The sequence below is a fragment of the Amphiprion ocellaris genome, chromosome 1 (assembly GCF_022539595.1).
Source record: "Amphiprion ocellaris isolate individual 3 ecotype Okinawa chromosome 1, ASM2253959v1, whole genome shotgun sequence".
Lineage (NCBI taxonomy): Eukaryota > Metazoa > Chordata > Actinopteri > Pomacentridae > Amphiprion > Amphiprion ocellaris.
Window position 1 is genome coordinate 3,816,706 of NC_072766.1, and position 22,416 is coordinate 3,839,121.

The 22,416-nt window shown below is 41.5% G+C and overlaps 1 protein-coding gene across 5 annotated transcripts in view; it reads left to right on the forward strand.

Annotated features, from left to right (window-relative positions):
- dmxl2 (Dmx-like 2) overlaps window positions 1-22,213 on the forward strand; it is a 42,598-nt gene extending 20,385 nt beyond the window's left edge. For 2 of the 5 annotated variants that reach the window (XM_023265945.3, XM_023265947.3), the window contains exons 23-55: window positions 160-489; window positions 579-698; window positions 1,079-1,214; window positions 2,248-2,358; window positions 2,531-2,700; window positions 3,566-3,663; window positions 3,779-3,944; window positions 4,494-4,758; window positions 4,888-5,090; window positions 5,260-5,646; window positions 6,118-6,300; window positions 6,402-6,698; window positions 6,795-6,986; window positions 7,107-7,183; window positions 7,453-7,583; window positions 8,131-8,376; window positions 8,696-8,878; window positions 11,166-11,356; window positions 11,499-11,632; window positions 11,722-11,807; window positions 12,000-12,201; window positions 13,217-13,334; window positions 14,651-14,716; window positions 15,531-15,617; window positions 15,895-16,016; window positions 16,122-16,260; window positions 17,491-17,551; window positions 17,710-17,837; window positions 18,265-18,342; window positions 18,470-18,561; window positions 18,651-18,703; window positions 18,805-19,022; window positions 20,229-22,213. In XM_023265945.3, the coding sequence (XP_023121713.1) occupies window positions 160-489; window positions 579-698; window positions 1,079-1,214; window positions 2,248-2,358; window positions 2,531-2,700; window positions 3,566-3,663; window positions 3,779-3,944; window positions 4,494-4,758; window positions 4,888-5,090; window positions 5,260-5,646; window positions 6,118-6,300; window positions 6,402-6,698; window positions 6,795-6,986; window positions 7,107-7,183; window positions 7,453-7,583; window positions 8,131-8,376; window positions 8,696-8,878; window positions 11,166-11,356; window positions 11,499-11,632; window positions 11,722-11,807; window positions 12,000-12,201; window positions 13,217-13,334; window positions 14,651-14,716; window positions 15,531-15,617; window positions 15,895-16,016; window positions 16,122-16,260; window positions 17,491-17,551; window positions 17,710-17,837; window positions 18,265-18,342; window positions 18,470-18,561; window positions 18,651-18,703; window positions 18,805-19,022; window positions 20,229-20,438 (5,280 nt within the window). In that variant the 3' untranslated portion in view covers window positions 20,439-22,213. Of the gene's footprint in view, window positions 1-159; window positions 490-578; window positions 699-1,078; window positions 1,215-2,247; window positions 2,359-2,530; window positions 2,701-3,565; window positions 3,664-3,778; window positions 3,945-4,493; window positions 4,759-4,887; window positions 5,091-5,259; window positions 5,647-6,117; window positions 6,301-6,401; window positions 6,699-6,794; window positions 6,987-7,106; window positions 7,184-7,452; window positions 7,584-8,130; window positions 8,377-8,695; window positions 8,879-9,173; window positions 9,258-11,165; window positions 11,357-11,498; window positions 11,633-11,721; window positions 11,808-11,999; window positions 12,202-13,216; window positions 13,335-14,650; window positions 14,717-15,530; window positions 15,618-15,894; window positions 16,017-16,121; window positions 16,261-17,490; window positions 17,552-17,709; window positions 17,838-18,264; window positions 18,343-18,469; window positions 18,562-18,650; window positions 18,704-18,804; window positions 19,023-20,228 lie in introns of all 5 variants that reach the window. The other 3 variants (XM_035946286.2, XM_023265948.3, XM_023265949.3) reach the window with 3 other exon arrangements.
- The last annotated feature ends 203 nt before the right edge of the window (window positions 22,214-22,416 follow it).

Below are 22,416 nucleotides of genomic sequence, written 5' to 3' on the forward strand. Positions count from 1 at the left end.
TGTGCCATATTCTGTGATGCCAAAAGAAAACTTAAAGATTTAAGTTATCCGTGTTAAAATATCTAATCATTAAAATCTGACTTCTATTGAGAGTACAGTGAAGTAAAGTTCTATCTCATCTGATTCCCACTGTTTCTTTTTGTTCGTTTTATGTATCAGGCCATCCTAGCTCACCTGGTTAAGTGTATTGCTGGAGAAGTTGCTGTAGTGAGGGACGTGGAGGCAGGTGAGGGTGGAGCCAGGAGACACCTGTCCCGGACAATCAGTGTGACTGGCAGCACAGCAAAAGACACCATTGTGGCTGGCCGCGATGGAGGCAGGGACTACACGGAGATCAATTCCATCCCTCCATTGCCCCTCTATTCCCTCATGTTGGCTGACTTAGACACCTCATACAAGGGACCGGAAGAGGCGGCTAAGGGAGCTAAAGTGGCTGATGGTGACGGAGCCCAGAAGTCCTCAGAGGACCAGTATGCTGACCTCTTCCAGGTAGGTAATTAAGAGAACTTAAACCGATGTAGTTGTCAAAGGTATGGTTAGGTCGGTCTACTGACGCAGTTTTCTGCCTGCATTAACAGGTGCCAACAGTTACCACGGATGACTTTGTGAACTTTGCCACTGACAAACCAGAAAAGAAGTCTCGAGTTATCAACCTCTCTCAATATGGACCTACCTATTTTGGACCAGAGCATGCTCAGGTATTGTATGCATTTTTGAAAGGAACCAATTTTTTTCTAAAACAAAACAAACAAACAAACAAAAAAAAAAACGGGAAATTTGCTGTGTTAATGTAGGCCCTTTCTATAAAATCCCTATATACACAGTGTTATAATTAAGTGGTTGAAGTGGTAGTGGTTTGTTAATACCTTGTTACTGATGGTGCAGCGCAACAGTAATAACACTACCATAATAACCTTGTGATTTAATTTCTGTAAGTGCAATTATAGTAAGGAAAAAGCATTATAAATAATCATTTTAGGCTGCGTTTAACATTATAATTCGGTTATATCAGAGTAGTATTAGTTCTGTGGGTCCCCTAGTGTTCTGCTTTACTCAGTTTGATCTTGTGTGTGTTCAGGTTTTGTCCAGTCACCTCATGCACTCCAGCCTCCCAGGACTGACACGGTTAGAGCAGATGTTCTTGGTGGCCTTGGCTGATACTGTTGCAACCACCAGTGCTGAGGTCACAAGCTCCACTGATCAACAGTACACAGGTCAGTATGTACGTTTGCGTGTATTAATTTGTATTGCAATCATATTTGTGGTGGGAACAGTACATTCTGTAATACATAATGAATGTTGCACCAACATTTACAAAGATTAAAGTCTGTTATTTGTTACTTGAAGAGGAGTCATAAACACATTCTTCATTATATTGTACCATTGTTTCGTTCTATATTTCACATATTTTCAACTAGTGAAATGGTTCTGTCTCTCAGTATTTAATTCAGACCTCCTCCCTCTTTTAGCATTTTTAAACATTTTAGTTTTTACCTATTTTCGAGTTTTTTTTACAACCACTGAGAGTCAAACCAAGCTCTTGTGTTTGTAGCTGTTACCTTGATTGATTCAAGTCCTTTCTTGTACTTAAATCCTCCCACTCCCCTCTCTTTGAACAAGACACAGACTAACTCCACGTTCATTTTTCTTCAGACTAATGTCAAGAGAATTTTTCCTTTGTGAGTGACTAAAGTATTCTTTATTTAGCACTACACGGTTGGTATATAAGATACAAGATGCACACATACCTGCAAATTGGCTTTCTGTTGTTATTTACTGTGCTGGCTTGGCTCAGTGCCTTCCAGTCCATTAACTGTTACCCTTGGTGAGAGATAATATTGCATTAAAGTTGAGTAAAGGTTATGAACATATAAGCTAAGCACAAAATTTCTTGATTGTGTGTTCCTGGTTAAAGTTAATCTCCAGCCATCAAATCTTTATTAACATAAACAACAGTGGATATACAGCGCCGCTGCACTTTTTTCCATTATCTTAGTCTTTTTTTCTCCAATTTTCCATCCTTTTTATTTAGTCTTTTGAGAGGAAGACATTAGCAGGTTGTTCCTGGGCTAAGTAAGCACAGGGAGGGTAACAAGGTTCAAGGATAACAGACGTATTCTCTGACAGCATTACATGAACTCAAGTAATACTCAAGTTTAAATGGGTTTCACATTCTGGTAGCCATTTAAATGGAATTACATATGGAAAAGTAGTGGCAAAGCTGACAATTTTCTGCTGTTTGTGTAGGTGGAGAGGCTCTCGATGAATGTGGACTGAGGTATCTGCTCGCCATGCGTCTTCATACCTGCCTGCTCACCTCTCTGCCACCACTCTACCGCATGCAGCTGCTCCACCAGGGTAAAACACTCTTAAATACACTTCGGTTGTGACACATTTGTTAAAAAAAAAAAAAAAAAAAAAAAAAGCTGTTCTGTATGGCATTATTTCTCTTTGTTTAATTTTGGGATTGACTTTGGGAGCCATCTTGCTCACTCCTACTCCTTTTCCCCTCTGTCTGTGTCTATGGCAGGCCTTTCAACATGCCACTTTGCATGGGCCTTCCACTCGGAGGCGGAAGAGGAGCTGCTGAACATGATCCCAGCAATGCAGAGAGGCGACCCACAGTGGTCTGAGCTGAGGGCAGTAGGAGTGGGTTGGTGGATACGCAACATCAACACTCTGAGGAAAATGGTGGAGAAGGTACCATGGCAAATTTAGACTAATCTATACTATGTGCTTAATTCAGATTTAATTTAAAACTTAATCACCTGATGATGTAACTACTGTATATTTTCAGTTCTTGTATTTTGTTAATTGGTTGACAGTTTCTAGTTTTAAAAGAATAATGTAAGCATTGGCAATTTAATAGAAAACGAAACTGAACAGGTTAGTTGACAAATACAGGCAAAAAAAATATACAAAAAGCACTCGCATCAATGTGGTAAATTTTAGGTGCTGGACAAAAATTTATGTCTTCATCGAGACAAATAGAGTCCGCTCATTGGTAGTAATGCTCCCAAGGACAATCATTATATTATTCCCGTCTTGCTTATAGCGAAAGATATTTTTTACACTTAAAAGGTCAACATAAGGTAATAATTTATTAACACACCCAGAGGCAATAGTATTTCAGTGCAAACTGTATTTTTCCAGAGGACGACAAAATCACTTATACATAGCAATGTATCACAGTCCTGTACAAATGATGAGGAATTAATACCATGACAGTTTTTGAAGTTTTTTTCTCCAGACTTTGTTCTCTTCCCAATACTATGCATTAATTTCTGTGCCATAATTAATTTCCCATAAGAAATCATCATTTATACAGATTGTTAAGCAGCTAATATTGTTGCAAAGAGCACTGTTAAACAAAGCAAATGGTTAATATACACCGATCTTTAGTAGTAGCTACATAAGAGAACTATTTATACTGGGATATGCAATGATTTGTAGTTAGACCAGTTTGATATTTTGATTCTCATTTTGCTTGAAGCACACTTATATAATTACAGATGATATGTGAAAACCTACTGATTCAATAACTGTATTGTTTCTGTGTAACCAGTTAGGTAAAGCTGCTTTCCAGAGGCACAATGACCCTTTAGATGCTGCTCTGTTCTACTTGGCCATGAAGAAGAAAGCTGTCCTGTGGGGGCTCTTCAGGTAGGATATTGTCTCTGAGCATGTAGTTATTTTGACATGCATTGCAGTATAATTTCAGGGAAGTTTCTTGCTGAACCACTATGTTATACAAAGCTGTGTGATTTTCTCCTCTCAGGTCTCAGCATGATGAGAAGATGACTACATTCTTCAAGAACAACTTTAGTGAAGACCGCTGGCGGAAGGCAGCACTGAAAAATGCTTTCTCTCTGCTGGGAAAGCAGCGCTTTGAACAGTCCGCTGCCTTCTTCCTGTTAGCTGGTTCCCTCAAAGACGCCATAGAGGTTTGAACTCACAAAAACACGCACGCACGCACGCACACACGCACACACACACACACACACACACACACACACACACACACACACACACACACACACACACACACTCACACACTCGCTTTTTTATCCCTACAAAAGATAGACAGAAGTGCTTATTACAGTTGACTCTACTCCGACAATCCATTTTTGTTTTCCTTACAGTGGCAATACAATTGTGAAAGTGACAGTCTGAGAATTAAAGCACTGCATCACCAACAGTACAGATATCTGTTGCTGAGAGAGCGAGTTATTCTGCAGCCTTTAAATCACTAGAGAGAAGCCTAAATTACGCTGATAAGATGCACAGCAATCATGCATAGTTTTCCTTGGCCAGGGTTTTCTACACCACACAGTCAAAATAGACAGATAGCAGAAAAGGAAGTGTAAGCTTTGAATGTTTCAGTTGCTTGTGTTAGTAACAGAGAATATGACTACCTTAAAAATTCCTTCAATTTCTGCATTTTCTGACTTACCCTGCAGTGTTAAGAAATCTTAATATTTCATTATGCATAGGTGTTGATGGAGAAGATGGAGGATCTCCAGTTAGCCATGATAGTAGCAAGGCTGTATGAGGCTGACTTTGAGAATTCATCCACCTGCCAAGGCCTCCTGTATGAGAAGGTGCTGGGCTGTAACAGAGACGGGAGTGGTTACCACTGTTCCAGACTGCACCCTGACCCTTTCCTACGCAGCATAGCCTACTGGATCATGAAGGACTACACACGAGCCCTGGACACACTCCTGGAGCGAATCCCCAAAGACGATGATGAGAACCCGGGTTAGTTGCAGACATTTTAGTCAGTATTACATAACAAAACCCAGTAAAACCTGCTTATTATGTGCATTGTGCACACCTAAAGGCATTTTCTTTTTTCTCTCTCCTATCTTCATCCTTCTTGTATGGCAGATGTGATGGTGAAATCTTGCAACCCAGTTGTTTTTAGTTTCTATAACTACTTAAGGACACACCCCTTGATCATTCGTCGCCACTTTGCAAATCCAGAAGGCACAGCAACTACTGTGGGCCTCACCGCTGAGAAGAGCAGTGCAGACGAGATCAACCTTATAGAGCGCAAACTGTTCTTCACTACTGCCAATGCACACTTCAAGGTGGGACCATTAGCAGTACTCACTCTGACCCAGTTCCTCTGATACAGTTGGAACATTTCGTCCGTTGATGCTGTCACTTGCTGATGCTATATTTTACAGTCTAATACAATGTTTACTGTAAAAGCTAACATGCAAAACTTGTATAACACATTTTCATGTATCTGTGTAGGTTGGCTGCCCAGTTTTGGCACTGGAAGTGCTCTCCAAGATTCCCAAAGTTAGCAAAAAATCTGGCTCTTCACCTCTCAGCAAAGCTTCATCCAAGGCAAACTTAAATGCAAACCAACCTTTGGAGAATGGCACCCAGGGAGGTTTGGACTGGGGCTCCCCAGCACCACCTTCGCTTGCCTGGGGAGGAAATGATAGCTCCGGTGGGTTGGACTGGAGCCAACCTGTGGTCAAAATGGAGGAAGATGAACTGAAGCTAGACTGGGGAGATGACAAGGACAATGATGAAGATGAGGAGGATGATGATGGTCTGACCATGAAGAAACCAGAGATTGAGACCATAGCTTCAGAGAACGGTGGCCCCAAACTGCAAAGAGAGGACTCACAGGTAATAACCTACCTAGAACCTCACTGAACAGCATTTGTGAAGACAAATCATTGTCTACCTAGGGACTTCTGTTTCTTAAGCATAATTTTACATTCAAATAAAGCTTGTTTTGATTTATCATGCCAGACAAAATTGGCACTCAGTCAGGAGAGGATCTGGCTTACCGTAAGACCTCAGTCCTTAATTATACTAATGCAGAGGCTTTGAGTCTGAGTCTATTTAGGAGTTGTTTTGTACAAAGTTCTTGAATGAAATAAAGCTCCTCTGTGTTAAAAACAAATAGGATATCTTTAGTTTAAGTCATCAGCCAAAAATGAAATCTGGAAACCTGCAGCGAATTTCCCCTAGACCATTTGCAGACTTGAATTACCGCGGCTGCGAATATTCTGGACTTCAAAGTAATGCTCCTGTAGGGTCAGCGAGCCGGCAGAGTCCTGGCCTTTTCCTGTAACTCACTCTCCTATATTTCAGGGTGAGTCTGAGGTGGATGTGATAGCAGAGCAACTGAAGTTCCGTGCCTGTCTGAAGATCCTAATGACAGAGCTGCGTACGCTGGCCACAGGCTTTGAGGTGGATGGAGGGAAGCTGCGCTTTCAGCTCTACAACTGGCTGGAGAAGGAGATAGCAGCCATGCATAAGATCTGCAACTACAAGGTACACTTTCTTAAAACTTCTTGTAGTCTTGGTATTTTCAAAAGTGCGTTTTTCTTCCTGGTTAACCATGTTTATTCACCATAACTACTGTTAACACAAAGGTGGAGGGGAAAGAGGAAGATTCAGAAGTGGAGCGCTGGGGAGACCGCACAGGATCAGTGGACATATCCGATGAAGCACTGGAGCGTACAGAGGCTGGAGCCTACGAGCGTCACCAGATGGAGCGCCGTCGCCTTCAGGCAAAGCAGCAGCACTCTGAGAGGCGCAAGGCATGGCTTAGGAAGAACCAGGCCCTGCTGAGGGTGTTCCTGTCCTACTGCAGCCTTCATGGAGCGAAGGGAGGAGGAGTTACCTCTGTTCGCATGGAGCTTCTGTTCCTACTGCAGGAGAGCCAGCAGGTACGTACACACACAATCACATACAATGTATGCTTCTGAAGTGTATTAACACAGAATAATTTTCAGCAAAATGACATCTTCTGCTTTACTCTGTAGGAGACCACTGTGAAGCAGCTGCAATCTCCTCTGCCTCTGCCCACTACACTGCCTCTACTCTCAGCTTGCATTGCCCCCACCAAGACAGTCATAGCCAATCCTGTTCTCCACCTCAGCAACCACATTCACGACATCCTCCACACCATCACGTTCATGGAGGCACCGCCACATCCTGAAATCCTGGAGGATCGGGTCAGAACTCAAATAGCATTCTAATTAAATACATATTAAGTACAGAAACTGCAGCCTTTCTCCCAGTCATGTGGTTGTTCATTTTGATGTTGAATAATTAAATGTGTCTTTCACCCTCAGGTGAATTCTCTGCACACACTAGCAGCTTCTCTGTCTGCCTGTGTCTATCAAGCACTGTGTGACAGCCATAGCTACAGGTAACTTCATCTTCTCTGCAGTGCCAAAGGTTTCTGCAGCAACATCCCCTGCAAAAATCTCTTCACAACATCTTGATCTTTTTTTGTGTTGGTTTCATTGTGCAGTGAAAATACACCACAGAAATCAGTTTGGGAAGTTTGCTTTTAATGCTTAGCTTGACTCCAGCTTAATCTAGAATGAAATGCTTCCTAAGTTTATTGTAGAAAAGAAAAATCATGGGTGTATTTCCCAAAAGGTTGAACACGCATATTTTGTTTGGACTTTGCAGCAGCCAAACAGAGGCCAACCAGTTTACAGGGATGGTGTACCAGGGCCTGTTACTCAGTGAGAGGAAGCGACTCCGCACAGAAAGCATTGAAGAACATATCACTCCCAACTCTGCTCCTGCACAGTGGCCAGGTAACAAAGTCTCCTCTTTTACTAAACACTGGCATTTTGTAGGTGTGATTTAATTAGACTCTAAACTTAATGGAGAAAATAAAGGGTTTTTTTGTTTGTTTTTTTTTTTTGGTGGCAAGGATTGATTCTTCATTGACGTTTTTGCTGCCGTGCTCTCAATCATAGTTATAATGAGATTGAAGTCTGGTTAGATCATATTCCAGAATCCTCACAGGATGCATAGGACGGGAACGTGGCATACGTGTGTGAGCATCAAAGACATGATTGAGAGAGAACATGAATAGCAGGAGAGAAAGAGCAGAGCAAAACAGGCAGTCTGTGTTTATGCAGAGAGGCAGATGGTGTTCTATAATAGGAGCTTCATGGCCTGTGGGAAGGAAATGGAAAAACTGAGACGGATCACGCCATCATGCAAATGTTTCAGAAATGAGTTCTTCATTTTGCAGTTGAGGTGTTTTTGTTTGATTGTAGAAGTTATTTTTGAAAATTGCAGGTTAATGTCTCATATGAATGTCATGCTGTGTGGATGTGTGTCTCCTCTCTGCAGGTGTGTCATCCCTGATTTCTCTGTTGACGTCTGCGAGGGAGGAGGACCAGCCAAAGCTCAGTGTGCTGCTGTGCGAAGCGGTTGTGGCCGTTTATCTTGCACTGCTCATCCACGGCCTGGGCACTCACAGCAGCAATGAACTGTTCCGTCTGGCAGCACATCCACTCAATAACCGCATGTGGGCCGCTGTCTTTGGAGGAGGGGCCAAAGTCATCATTAAGCCAAAGAGGCCCGAGGCCCCACCAGGTAAAATTATTATTTTCTAGTTTATTACTAATATCTTTTTTCCATCATGTCTTTGTTGTCTTAAGCCTTTCTTATGGTCCTCCTTTATGATATTTGCTTTTATTCTTTAATGCCACTTCTCTTCTTCTCCCCTTTCTGTTGGCTTTTTACATCCTGAAATGTCTCTGCTCAAATGCATCTAAGGCAGCGCATCCATCCCTCTGGGTCTGTCCATATAATTCCACATCTATTCACCTAGTCCTGTCCTGTTGATGCTCCTAAGATGCCGCTGCTGGTGTGTTGTGTCTTGTGTGAGTGTGCCCTCTGCCCTGTGTCCCAGTGCCAGCTGATTTTGAGGCAGCCAGGCCAGAGGAGTCTCAAGAGACAGGAAGACCTGAGCAGAGCAACCTCACCCAAAACCCCACTCCCATCCCCACTGAAGCCCAGCGCCCCAAACGACCCCCTCCTCCTGTTTCAAGGGGAGAGGGGTTGGGCACTGTGGCACCTGCAACTAAGGCCAGCTGTGAGTAACTGGGCTGGTGGATTGCAGTGCTGGTTTGCAGGATTGCAGTGCATGGTAATTGTACGGGTTTGCATTGTCGCAGATGCTTGACTTACCCCCTCTCTCTCGTGCAGCTACTACTGAATGCCCATTACAAACAGCAAAGCCCACTAGTGCTATGAAGACATAATAATTTCTGTTCAGTGTTACGATAAGCCATCAGCTGTGTGTGTTTGTGTGAGCGTGTGTGTGTTTGAACTGCATTGCATGTACATGTTGTAACATCCTCTGTGCTCATCGTGTTATGTCATTGAAGCAACAGCTGGGCCTAGCAAGGAGGGTTCAGAGGCCGAGGCTGAGCAGCCCTCTCAGATTAAATCTGAATCCGAGGCTAAACCAGGTACACTTTGAGAGGTTTTAAGACCAGTGAAATACTCCTGTGAGCTATGAACACCAACCTTTGTATTTTTGCTAGTGTATATCAGCGGGTTGTAGTAGATTTAATTAGTACATATAGACTGATACTAGCTCCTGTGTGACGTGATTCTCCTGTTTGCCTACATAGGGTTTTTAGATGTGTAGAAATTAACCCTCTGACCCCCAAAACTCCACCCGTGTGTTCAAAAAGCATGTTCTCATCAAAATTTCACCATTTATTATAGCCAGAAACTGAACTGTAAAAACAGATCAAATTGTTAGATATTCACTTCTACAACGGTTCTTAAACTCATCATGTGTAATTTTCAGTTTTGTTGGAAAAAATAACCAAATCTGGTCTTACAATTGTGATATTTCCTCAAAATCATTTCATCCTACGTTTCATTTAAGAATTTGTCAAAAATAAACCATTTACAAAAACTAGATTCCGTAAAAAACAGTCAATAAATAAACATGTGAAGCCATTTGTGACTTAGTTGCGACTAACAGTAATCTTCAGAGACTTTTCAGCTTAACTGGCCTCATCTGCAGACTATGTTTACATAGAGCAGAAAGGAGACAAATATGAAGATAAAATAAAAATGTAAGTAGTAAAGTAGCAGTATAGTAGCTATAGTATGTAGAGATGCCATTTTTTCAGTGTTGGTAAAATCAGTGGCCATGATAACGTTGTCATACCGCAAAATATACATTGTTGAGTTCTCTCTATTGCCAAACATGGTTGTGCTGTTCCCACAGAGGTGCAGGACTTTATGTGACAGAGAAAAATGAGCCCACAGTGAGGAAAATTGTGACAGGAGTAAAAATGCTCAGACACTGCTTGGGGTTCAGAGGGTTAAGCGATATCTTGAATAGCTCTGATGTAAAAGTCTCAATCTATTGACTGAACCTGATGCTGTTATCCATATTCATTTGGCCGGAGCATTCTGAACTCACATTTTATTTGTGAGGGAGAAAGATAGTGGCTGGCATTTAGACTCCATATCTCTGTAGAGTTTGAGGCAACTCTCAGTGAGGCTAAGAGCCTTTTGAAGAGCTCTTTTAGAAGAGAGGCAATCTTAAATGCCAGCCTGTTGATAGTAATCACTTGTTAAAACTCTGCCCTTTAGAGGGTCACTGCAAACTTGCATGGTCACAAACACATGGCTATCCAGAAATGTTCCACATGGATGCCTCCCTCTCATGTTCTAATTAACACTCATTAACACCCACAACCTGTTCCAGCTGCCAATCTCATCATGCTTTCCTCCCTCAAGTGCTGTGGATACACGAAAATGCTTAGCACATGACTGCTCAACAAATTTGCCATATTTGTTTGATGTGTTTTCTGTGTGTATTTTGTGCCACGCACTACGCCAAACATTTACTGATTCAATTATGTAATGGACTGCGTGGTATCTGTGTGTCTCACTGCACTGTCTACTCTGGTTTGTGTCTTGTCTTGTTTTGTCTGGTGCAATGTCAGAGATAGTCACCCAGGATAATGGTGCAGGTTTGTGCACAACCTTGTGTGTCTTGCCCTGTGGCTCCATCCTAAGTGTTTGTGTTTGCATCTCCCTTTTTCCCAGTGTGTCAATTTTCAGTTGTGTGTAATGACTCAAAGCCATAGATCTGATTTATACACAGACAGAAACTACATTATTAACAGTTTACAATGGAGCTACGTCTCTGATATAGAGTATTTTATGCTCCGAGTGGGTGTGGATGCAGTTCTTTCCTTCTGATCTATTTCTTGTGCTTCTTTTGGATTTTAAATGAGTCAAAACTGCTTGAACAAAACCACAGCACACTGCAGTCCCCTGCTAGTTAGCCCATCGTGGTTCACTGTGTTTTAAAGATGCCGTCTCTTTGTTCCTCTCCTCCCCAACAGTCGCTCCTCCTCAGCAACCAGCAGAGGATGTGGACCGATACCGACGCAGATTCAACATGAGGATGCTGGTTCCTGGACGCCCTGTAAAGGAGACGCCGGCCACCCCACCTCCCGTACCCACAGAGAGACCGGCCTACAGGGAGAAATTCATCCCCCCAGAGCTGAGCATGTGGGACTACTTTGTGGCTAAAGTAAGGCGTTGAATGAATTCAATAATGAATTCTATGATTCACAGTCTTCAGGTTATTAAAAAGTTACTCCTCAGTCTGTCTGCCTCTGTCTGCCCTTTGTCATCTGCATTTTTCTCTCCCATCATTATTTCGTCCCTCTCAGCCCTTCCTGCCGCTGTCAGACAGCAATGCTCTGTGTGACTCAGACGAAAGCGGCGCTGAGGATGATGAAGACGACGATGACGCCTTCCTTTCTGACACTCAGATAACCGAACACTCTGACCCCAACTCCTACAGGTAGGGTCCAGCTTCTCCTGCTTTTATGACATGCAGTGTGGGACCCTGTGCTTCAGATTTTATTCTAATCCTGTCCGTCTGGTGTATAGCTGGGCTCTGATCCGCCTGGTCATGGTGAAACTGGCTCATCACAACGTCAAGAACTTCATCCCTCTCACTGGCCTTGACTTCACAGGTACACGCTAAGAATATAATCTGCAGCAAGATTTATTCTGCATGAGGATACACTTAACATTTTGAAATATTTTTAGAACGATTTCTATGAATTATATAATTGACTGACATAACTAAACCCGTGTAAACTATTTCTTGCAGTTTCTGCTGCCTGTATCCCATTTATCTATGTGTATGTGTGTTTGTGTCACAGACCTGCCAGTCAGTTCCCCTCTTTGCAACGCCGTATTGAAAACATTAGAGAACTGGGAACAGCTTCTGCTGGAGCGAATGAACAAGTTTGACGGCCCACCTCCTAACTACATCAACACTTACCCTACTGACCTCAGTGCTGGAGGTGGCCCTGCCATACTGCGACACAAGGCCATGCTGGAGCCAGACAACACACCCTTCAAGTGAGTAATAACTCATATACAGCTTACAAAAATATAAACACGCTGAGAAAAGATTTTACACTGCGACATCTGTGTTTTATTTTTCTTTTTGAGGTCCCATATGGTGAAAATAATTTTTTTATCGTGTTATTATAAACTTGGAGGTGTAAAGTGAAAGTTGTTAGGTTATGAAGACATTTACTTCTGCCTTCCTCAAGTCTTCCCACAACTAGATAGACTCACAGCTTCACAAGCGCGTAAGAATTTGACACAGGTGGGACCTCACTCTGAACTCAAACGTTGGATAATCCTGCTCCCTCATTGTTTGCCAGGTGATCCATTTATATTGCGCAGTCGCTTCACAGTCCACCACATCTGCTCACTTTCTAGAGCATCTTCTGCTAACTCGCAGATGTTTTAGCCACAATCAAAGCCCATCAAATATTCTGCTGTTGGTTGAAAGTGTGAATACAAGCATCTGTGGAATTGAAGATCAACTGAATTACTATTATTATTATTATTATTATTATTATTATTATTATTATTATTATTATTATTATTATTATAATTAGGCAATGTCACCACAACAATAAGAAAATCCTTGGTGTTAGCGCATCGTGCATCTATTGTGGCTAGCGTTACCTTTGATTGTATGTCCACAAGTCAGAGCTTTTTGGAAATCGTACATTTGAATTCAAAAATACAAAAATGAAACAATATCAGTGCTAAATTAATGCCATACTTTCTATAATGCCCTAAAGTTAAGTTCATTTATGTAATCATATACAACTTTCTAAAATACTTCAGCTACACAACTAATTTATATACCATTTATCGCGCTTAGGTGTCAAAATGTTTTAAGTAGATAATACGGAGGAAGGGAAAGTAATAAGATGATTTAACCATTTTGCACAGCTCATAACAAATACAGATTTCAATCATGCATTAAATATGGGATCATATTGTAATTGATGTTATTGAAAATACATAATGAGTGGGTCTAACTTGTTTTTGTTTGTATTTACTTTTTCTTTAGGACAAAGAACCACCAGTCCTTTCCAGCCCGACGTCTTTGGCATTTCTTGGTCAAACAAGAAATTCTCCAGGAGACTTTGATCCGTTACATCTTTACTAAGAAAAGGAAGCAGAGCGAGGTTAGTAGGAAAAATTCCTCAATAAAATTTTGTTTATTTTTTCCCCTATTCAGTGTTCACGATTAATAAACCTGCCATTGTTTTACTGAAAGCTCATATCTCTGCCAAAAGTTTGTTTGTCTTTGTTTTATTTTGTTTTTTCGCATCCCTGAACTAAATTGTTCCAGTTCTATGAGACAATATTGTCTTGTCTTGTTTGTGTATCTGCTCTGAGTAAACACAGTCTGCAGTTCAGCCCAGTTCAGCCGAAAAAAATTTTTTTAATTTTTTTAACAAATGTGTTTACTGCAAACTCATAATTTTTTTTGGCAAATTACATGAGAGAACATAAGATTGAATAAACTAATTTAGCTAAAATAGCACTGTCTTCATTACAGATTCTGACTATTAGAAATGATGTCATTTTGGTGATTTCTATAAAAACTAATATGACTTTAACACCCACTGGCATGCTATGAAATTCAGAGGATAGAAGTTGTTATTTTTTTAAATAAAATAAGCAATAATGTAATGTCATTTTTGTACTGAACAAGACTATTTCATTTAGTCAAATATTGTACAACTAACTAATTCAATATGGAGTTTAGTTTTAATTCATTTTCTTAGTGTACAACATGTCTGTACCATGTTATCCATAAGAATGAAAAGGAACTGCACTCTATCCACTATGCACTTCCACAGTCTTATGCTTGGAAATAAATATAGATTAATAGTAAATATTAAACTGATCAGTTGCCTCAATAAATGACTGCATAACATATAAATCTACATGTGGGGCATTTTGAAACCCAAATCTTCTGACTCTATTAGTTCACTACAACAGACAGAGAAGTGGTCAGTGAGCATTTATCTCTGTTGCTGAATTTTTTTTTATCATCATTATCTTTGCTTTGATTCCCTGGACATCTTGTACTGAAGTACAGGCCAGTTCACTGCCTTCTGCGATATCTGGAACTAATCATTATTATCACTCTCATGCCAGTCCAAAATTAGAAAAACCTCCAGAGATTATTGTCCTAATGTACTTAGTTTCTTACTGTTATAGCAGTCTTTGCTACTGGGAGTAATCAGATTACTTAAAAACCAGCTGTGACAGTCAGATCCACTGTTCATATCTCCATTCATCCTACTCCATGCAGAAGAGGGGGTTTGAGTTTGCAATTTACATTTTGTCACCAAGTATGCATCAAGATCCTGTCAGCCTTCCTCATTATCTTTTCATTCCATGTTTTATTTTTCTGTGTTTGTGCATGTGTTTTGTGTCGTGCCGTGTTGGTGTGTTTTGTGTCTATATTGCCTCTGTGTGTGTTGTGTAGTCTGTAGAGAACCATATGGACCGTATAAGCCCACACTGCATAGCAGGAGCTAGCAGTCCCTATAAGGTAGTATCATTTACTGTACCAGCCCAGGCCCTGGCTCTGTCTGTTCTTCTGTCTGTCTGGCAGAGTCACTGCAAAGCCAAGCTGGAAGGAGCAAGTGCATTAAACATAAAAAATAAAAGTGCACCAGTTGCACATGGTTGTGGTTTGCATGTTAGAGGGAGCACCAGACTGAGTGTAGCGCTGGACGTCTCCTCTCCAGCTTGGCCTCATAGCGACTGCTCCGGCAATTTTTCTGGCATAAAATCTACTTAAAGCTCCGAGGCTTAGATCTACCGTCTAATCTTTTCCACTCACCGGAACACTTTTGACATGCATTCACATAACCTCACATCCGATCCCTTACCAGTAACACGTCTCCCCGTGTTTCTCACTCCTCTCTCCTCTGTAGCTGGACTGATTCTCCTGGAGCCAAAAGCAAGAGTTTAAGAGAGTTGGCACACACAGTAGACCTACTAACGTGCATGCTCACTGTCAGGGCTTGGAGGCTTGCTAATTGTGCGGGTGTTGTCACATCAGAAACCCAAATCAGCAGTTGAAGTTGTAAATACTTAATTGTGTACGTCTACATGTGACATTCCCCTATGATTACTCTTTTGAATGTAGCTGTGCATTAAACTGTCTTTAACTGAAGTGGGAATCACTTGGGAGCAGCTTAACACCTCAAATAAAGTGTCTGGGAAGTAAGTTCTCATAAAAACCAAAATAGGCCTCTAAGTATTACTCTTACAAATTACCACCCGGTGGTCCTGGAGCCCCTTACTGTAGCATCAGTGTCTCTTCAGCTATGATGTATTGGTTTTCTTGGCTGTTTCAGGTGGAGGCAGATCTGGGCTATCCAGGAGGAAAAGCTAAGATCATTCACAAAGAGTCTGACATCATCATGGCATTTGCCATCAATAAGGTCAGTTGCGTGTGTGTGATTAAAATACAAGCACTGGAAAACACTTTATGACTCATAATTTCCTGGAAATAACTATGTGTTTTGTTGCTAACTAAAGGGTCAATAGAGATACCACTGTGAGACTGTATTAAATTACATAACAGTTTCCAGGAAGCTCCTCCTGAATAAAATAATACATATCAGTTTCTTTGTTGGAAATTAGAGGAGACCGTTGCTAAGCACACCCTTCACCTTGTCTCACCTTGTCCTTCTCCTCCCTGCTTCCTTCCTCTCCCAGGCTAACTCCAATGAGATAGTGCTGGCTTCCACTCATGATGTCCAGGAGGTGGATGTGTCTACTCTTGTGGCTGTTCAGCCCTACACCTGGATAGGGGACGACTTTGATAAGGAGTCCCGCAGGTCAGATTCAAAACAGATTAGGGCATTTTACCCCTTAAAACCTCACCAACCTTTAACTTTCATCAAAGATCTGCCCTAAGTGATGAGTTCTGTTCTGTTTTACAGCTCTGATGACATCGACCATCGTTCTTCTCACACCAACATCGCCCAGGCGAGCTCTGTCCCCTTTGCACCGCCACAGATGCCAGTCTCTGCATCCATGCCTTGGCTCGGTAGTGGTCAGACCAGCATGGGAGCCAGTGTGGTACGAGTTCCTTCACTTAGAAACGCTCACAGTTACACAAACACAACGAAACCAGGTAGTAACAGGCATGCAGTTCTCAGTGCAGACCAGTAGGGGGAAACCAAGTTCTGTTTTAAAGCCTGTAAATGGCATCGAAGCTGTGGTATGACTCTGCAGTTCTTTTATTAACAGCAAATGTGAACAAGAGAATCTTAAGGTTCAGAATTGAAAAGGTAATTTACAGTTACATTTTTATTGTGCATTTTGTAGTCTGTGCACAGTTTCAGGCAATGTTTGTGTTTTTAATTCTTATCAATGTCAAGTGAAACAGAGCGATGTCGACTAAACAGCTGGCCTGCTGAGTCTGTAGATGCTGATACACAGTCGGCTACCCAAGGTACAGATTTGCGTCACACCGACACACAGCGAGGGTTCTCCATGTCCCAGCCATGTTGATAAATGTGTAGATACACTCACAAGACAGGACAGAGGTTGTCAAACACGTTCAGAGGGTTCCTGAAGGAGCTTCTTTCAGTGCGCTGTTAGTTTGCAGTTATTTTACACCTGATTTAACAGTCAGTGGATCCTCATCTCCTGATGTGCAGCCTATCATGACACTTCCTATTTCTGTTCTATGTTTTCTTCTGTGTCAATAAATTCTGGGTTGAAGCAGAGAACTTACTATTTGCTGTTTTGTGGTTTAACACGTTAGTATTTCGTGCAGTTTTTCCGCAATGTGTTGGAACTGTCTACTGAGTTTGGTGATTAGTGTTTGAACTTAGAGCAGTGTGTTGTTCAGAAGCAAAGTACAACCACAGTAAGACATAAACTGTTGATAACGGAATGTAGGGTTATAATCGATAAAACAGAAAAGACAATGTTTAGAGGGAAAATTAAGTTATACTCACGAATATGCAGATGTAAAAGCTGTCAACGAGTTAAACAGCAGTGTTTCAAATGCATCTGAAATTCAGTGGAGACGTAGCAGAAATGAGCGTAAGATTGAGTCAAGGTGAAATCTCTGAACGCAGATTAAATCAGGTCAAGTTTAACAGATGGAGCATTTCATGTGTTAAAGTGTAATTCAGCATAAGAATATTGAAATGCTCACAGTCCAGTGAGGAGGGGTCATGTGCTGAGAGAACTGGACAGAATGAGGTCTCCAATACAGGGCATACCTAAAAATCTAACTTTGCATTCTAGACGTCCGGTGTTCTGAGATAAATGTATGTTATTATTGATGTTTTTCAGATTATGAAGAGGAATCTAAACAACGTGAAGAGAATGACGTCCCATCCCATATATCAGTATTGTAAGTGCCACAGAGAGGCCTGTGCACGGCAGGCTGTCACCAGTCTACAGCACATTTTAAATACCAACACCTTTCAGTGAATTTCTTCCTTTCTCACTGTTTTGCATCTATTGCTCATCTGCCTTTGGCTTGTTTCTGTTTGCTCGGATGTGCGTCAGACATGACGGGTGCTCAGGACGGCAGTGTGAGAATGTTTGAATGGAACAGACCTCAGCAGCTCATTTGCTTCAGACAAGCAGGCAACGCTAGAGTCACCCGGCTCTATTTCAACTCCCAGGGCAATAAGGTACACACACACAAACACACACACACACACACACACACACACACACACACACACACACACACACACACACACACACACACTCACACACACACACTCACACACACACACACACACACACACACTCACACACACACACACACACACACACACACACACACACACACACACACACACACACACACACTCACACACACACACACACACACACACACTCACACACACACACACACACACACACACACACACACTCACACACACACACACACACACACACACACACACACACACACACACACACACACACACACACACACACACACACACACACACACACACACACACACACACACACACACACACACACAGTAACAGCTGTGTTTTGTCTATTTTCTGTGATTGTCTTCATTGCTTTGGAAACTTCTTGTAGTGTGGAGTCGCTGATGGAGAGGGTTTCCTCAGTCTCTGGCAAGTCAACCAGACGTCCTCCAACCCCAAACCCTACCTGGTGAGGTCACGCCCCATCCCCTCACCTCCTTATTTATCATCCCAGCAAGCACAAAACATCAAAACGACATAAAATGTAAACATTTGAAGTGAGTATGTGGTGTTTCTTGTCCTGTTCTTGCTGCCAGAGTTGGCAGTGCCACACTAAGACCTGCGGCGACTTTGCCTTCATCACGTCCTCCAGCCTCATCGCCACAGCTGGACAGTCCAATGACAACAGGTCGGCATCTGCACGACTATTACACAAACACTCCTTGTTTTCTGTTTTTATTAGCAGCCTAATATCATTTTTGCTTGTGTTATCCCTAGAAATGTCTGCCTGTGGGATACTCTGATTTCACCTAGCAATACCATGGTCCATGGTAAGAATTCCCAAATATCCAAACACAGTTTCAGTAAATTCTTCCAAATTTCAAGTTGCTTTGTGATCATATCTCACATTTCTTGCCACCCACTCCGGCAGCATTCCCCTGCCACGAGAACGGGGCCACTGTGCTTCAGTATGCTCCTAAACAGCAGCTGCTGATCACTGGAGGCAGAAAGGGCTTTGTGTGTGTGTTCGACATCCGCCAGAGGCAGCTGCTCCACACTTTCCAGGCCCATGACTCAGCCATCAAAGCCCTCGCACTGGATGCCTTCGAGGACTTCTTCGTCACTGGCTCTGCAGAGGGCAACATGAAGGTGACGCACGCTCCATCACTCACTCGCTGCCTTGCCAAAACACATTCAGTTTTGCCGTCATTCTTTAATTGTGTACTGAAGATTTATGACTTATTCTACGCATGCAGAAATCCATCCTCCTCACACACATGTTGTAACGTCTAGCGGTACAGTTTCTTTGGATTGTGACCTCATGCAGGACAGTCACAGTGTGTTTTACAGTCCCAAGTGTGTTGTGAAATTTGGAGACTGTACAAATGTTTTTAGCACTAAAAATAGATTCTTTCTAAAATAATGCAACCATTTTTTTAAAATGAGTTTATCATTTGAATTCCGTAAAGAGTTCAGTACACAGAAAGATGTGTTTTTAGGATACTTGGTTGGTAGAGTTTTCCAAGCATGTGGGAGAATTTGATTCTTTGTCTCTTCATGTAATCCCAAACTGCCTTAAATGTCAGGGTTCTGTGGGCTCCACACCATCTACTGAAGGTTGTTCTTGCCTCTGAAGATGATTCTTTATAACTCTGACTTTAAGAACTATAACTTTTGCACAGTTTTGTGAATAGAAATGTTGAATGTGCCAATGTGAATGTTTTAATGTAACCGTGTTTAATCTTTAGCATATTTAAATTAAAGCCAAGCATGACTTGCCGATGTGGAATCCATTCTAGTAACATTTCTGCAAGTATTAATTTATTTCTCATTGATAAATATTTAGGTCACATCTTTAGACAGCTGATTGGTTGATAAAATGAAAATGATCACAATCCTCTAAAATCTGACAAACTGGAGTGAGAAAATATTTCCTGTTTTTGCTTGAGAGTTATTTAGACGGTGAGTCTCCTGACCAAGAAACAGTCCAGTTCATGAAGCACAAGTTGTCATTTTTATCCATCGTTTGTGGTTTAAATTCATAACACAATGTACAGCAGAATTTGTTCCCTCAATGAATGAATGCGGGGATTTTATTCATTTTATTACCTCTATAGCCCCTACTGCTCCTAATAAGTTGTTTATGGTGACACATTAGTTATTGGATGCTGTAAAACAAAAAACAGAAGACTTTTTTACTACAAAGGTTTTTTTTTTTTTTTTTAACCCCACTTTTGGAAAGCATCACGTCATTCAAACTCCCTTTTGATGTTCGGCTCCACGTGATTAACACCATGAGGAAGTAGGCGGAAAAGGAAACGTGTCTGTTTTCTCTCCCACTTCCTCTGTCTCCAGGTCTGGAAGTTAGCTGGCCACGGGCTCATGCACTCCTTTAGCACTGAGCATGCCAAGCAGTCCATCTTCCGCAACATCGGCGCCGGTGTGATGCAGGTGGAGACGCGACCCGGAAACCGAATCTTCACCTGCGGAGCAGACGGCACCCTAAAGATGAGGGTCCTGCCCGACCGCTACAACATCCCCAGCAGCTTGGTCGACATCCTGTAATACCTACTTCCACTACCGAGGGTCCAAAGAGGAAAGAAAAAAACACAAAAGCTTATCTAACACTCTCTAGGCATTAATAGCATAAAGGATGGGGAAAGAATTAGTGAAAAGGTCGCCGTGTTTCTGGCGTCTTTCAGAGCGTGACGTGTTCATGGGTTTACCGTTGATGTAAATCATGTCCAGAATGACAAACGGAGCTGCAAACATTTTTTTCCCAAAGGCTGAAAACAAAGTTACAAGCAAAAGGTATCATACTTGATTTTAAAGCTAGATTTATTGTAATTTTATTGAAGAATCTCTACTCTTAGAGTGTGTCCATAGGGAAGCTATGCATGTCCTGTTCTCGTTACGCGGTGCAATCACAGGTCTATTGATAGTGCTCTGTAAAAGTGCTCAAGCAAAAATTTTAAAAGTGTGTAACTGTCGTCATTTTGTGCCCACAGCTGAAATCTCTTAGCATCTACTGTAACCAGCACTGTGGTTTGTTCTTAAGTCAGTGGTTTCCAGTGTGAATCGAGTTGTTGGAATCTGCATTTTGTTTCAATGGTTTTACCCTCCTTCTGCCTTTTGCCCGGCTTTTCTTAGCCCTTATGGAAGAGTTGATGGTGCATTGCTCCTAATAGTGACACCCCCCTAAAACCCTCTACTTCACTGGCTGCCCATCGCTCACTCCGGCCTCTCGAGGTTTGGGTTCGGCTCGACCCAGTTTGGCTCTCGAGTGCGTGTTGACTCTGCTGTGTCCGCCGTCCGTACGCCTGCCCGCCCACCTGCCCGCCCACCTGCCCTCAAATGCCTGTTTGTGTGGCAGACTCACCGCTAGAACATTCCTGTTCGGAAGATGATGTGTTTTACTCCTGTGACTGTGATTTCAATGTTTCCATCTGTCTGGTCCAAAACGCTAAACACCCATCCACCCACCCAGAGCAGAAACACAAAGGTTCACTTCTGGTTTTTGCACAAGAGAATCTTGAATTAGTCTTTTTTTTTTTTTTTTTTTTTTTTAAATCGACTTGATTTTATTATTTAAATTATTTATATGTTTGTGTTTGTTTGGTTGACCATTCCTTTGTAAAACTATTTAACTTATTGCCTTTTATTTTAGGAATGTAAGGGGTTTTACCGTATCTGACTGGGAGATGTGCAACACAGTCTACTGTATGTAAGTGTGTGTTACCTCGCTAGTTGTTTTTACTGTTTCATCTATAAGGAATAGATATTTGCACTCAAATTCTGGAGACACTAAAAGTTTATTTCGAATAAATAGGTTATTGACGAAGAAACTTTTATTTACAAATGAATGTCTGGCTTTGTTTGGCCTAGTAGTAAAACGTTTGAAATAGTTTTAATATATAAATTATATAAATATATATAAATATATATATATATATATATATATATATATATAGATATAGATATAGATATGAACTACCACAACAGCTTGTACAAACATGAAAGCATTTCTTTATTTTTTGGTTTGTATCATACCAGTTGGATTAGTTGTAACTTTTGTTAAGTGTATGTATGGTATTTATTAAAGAAATTTGTGTTTCTCTCCCTCTTTCTGCCCACTATGTGTACCGTATGTATCTTAAGTGTTTTACCAATGGTCCTTCTGGTGTCTGGTGTGTATGTGCGTGTGCATGTAATAATGCAAAAGAAGCCAATATCATGGGTAGACGCTTACAAGGGCACTGGAGCCTGAAGGTGTGTGAGAGAACAGGTCATGGTCAGTTTTACCTTTGTAAAGTGAATAAATTCTTTTTATTTCATCAGGATGATTTGGTGCTGGTTTGTTGGGTTTTTTTAATGGTAATTTTCTGTCATGAGGAATAAGAAAATGAAGGGGGCATGCTGCTTCATTACAAAGGCAGGCGCAGTGTTTATATGTAGAGAAAAAACGAAGAGGGACATTTATATCTGTAAAAAAAAATACATTAAAGGTGACTCATGCAAATACAATAAAGCAACAACTTAAACA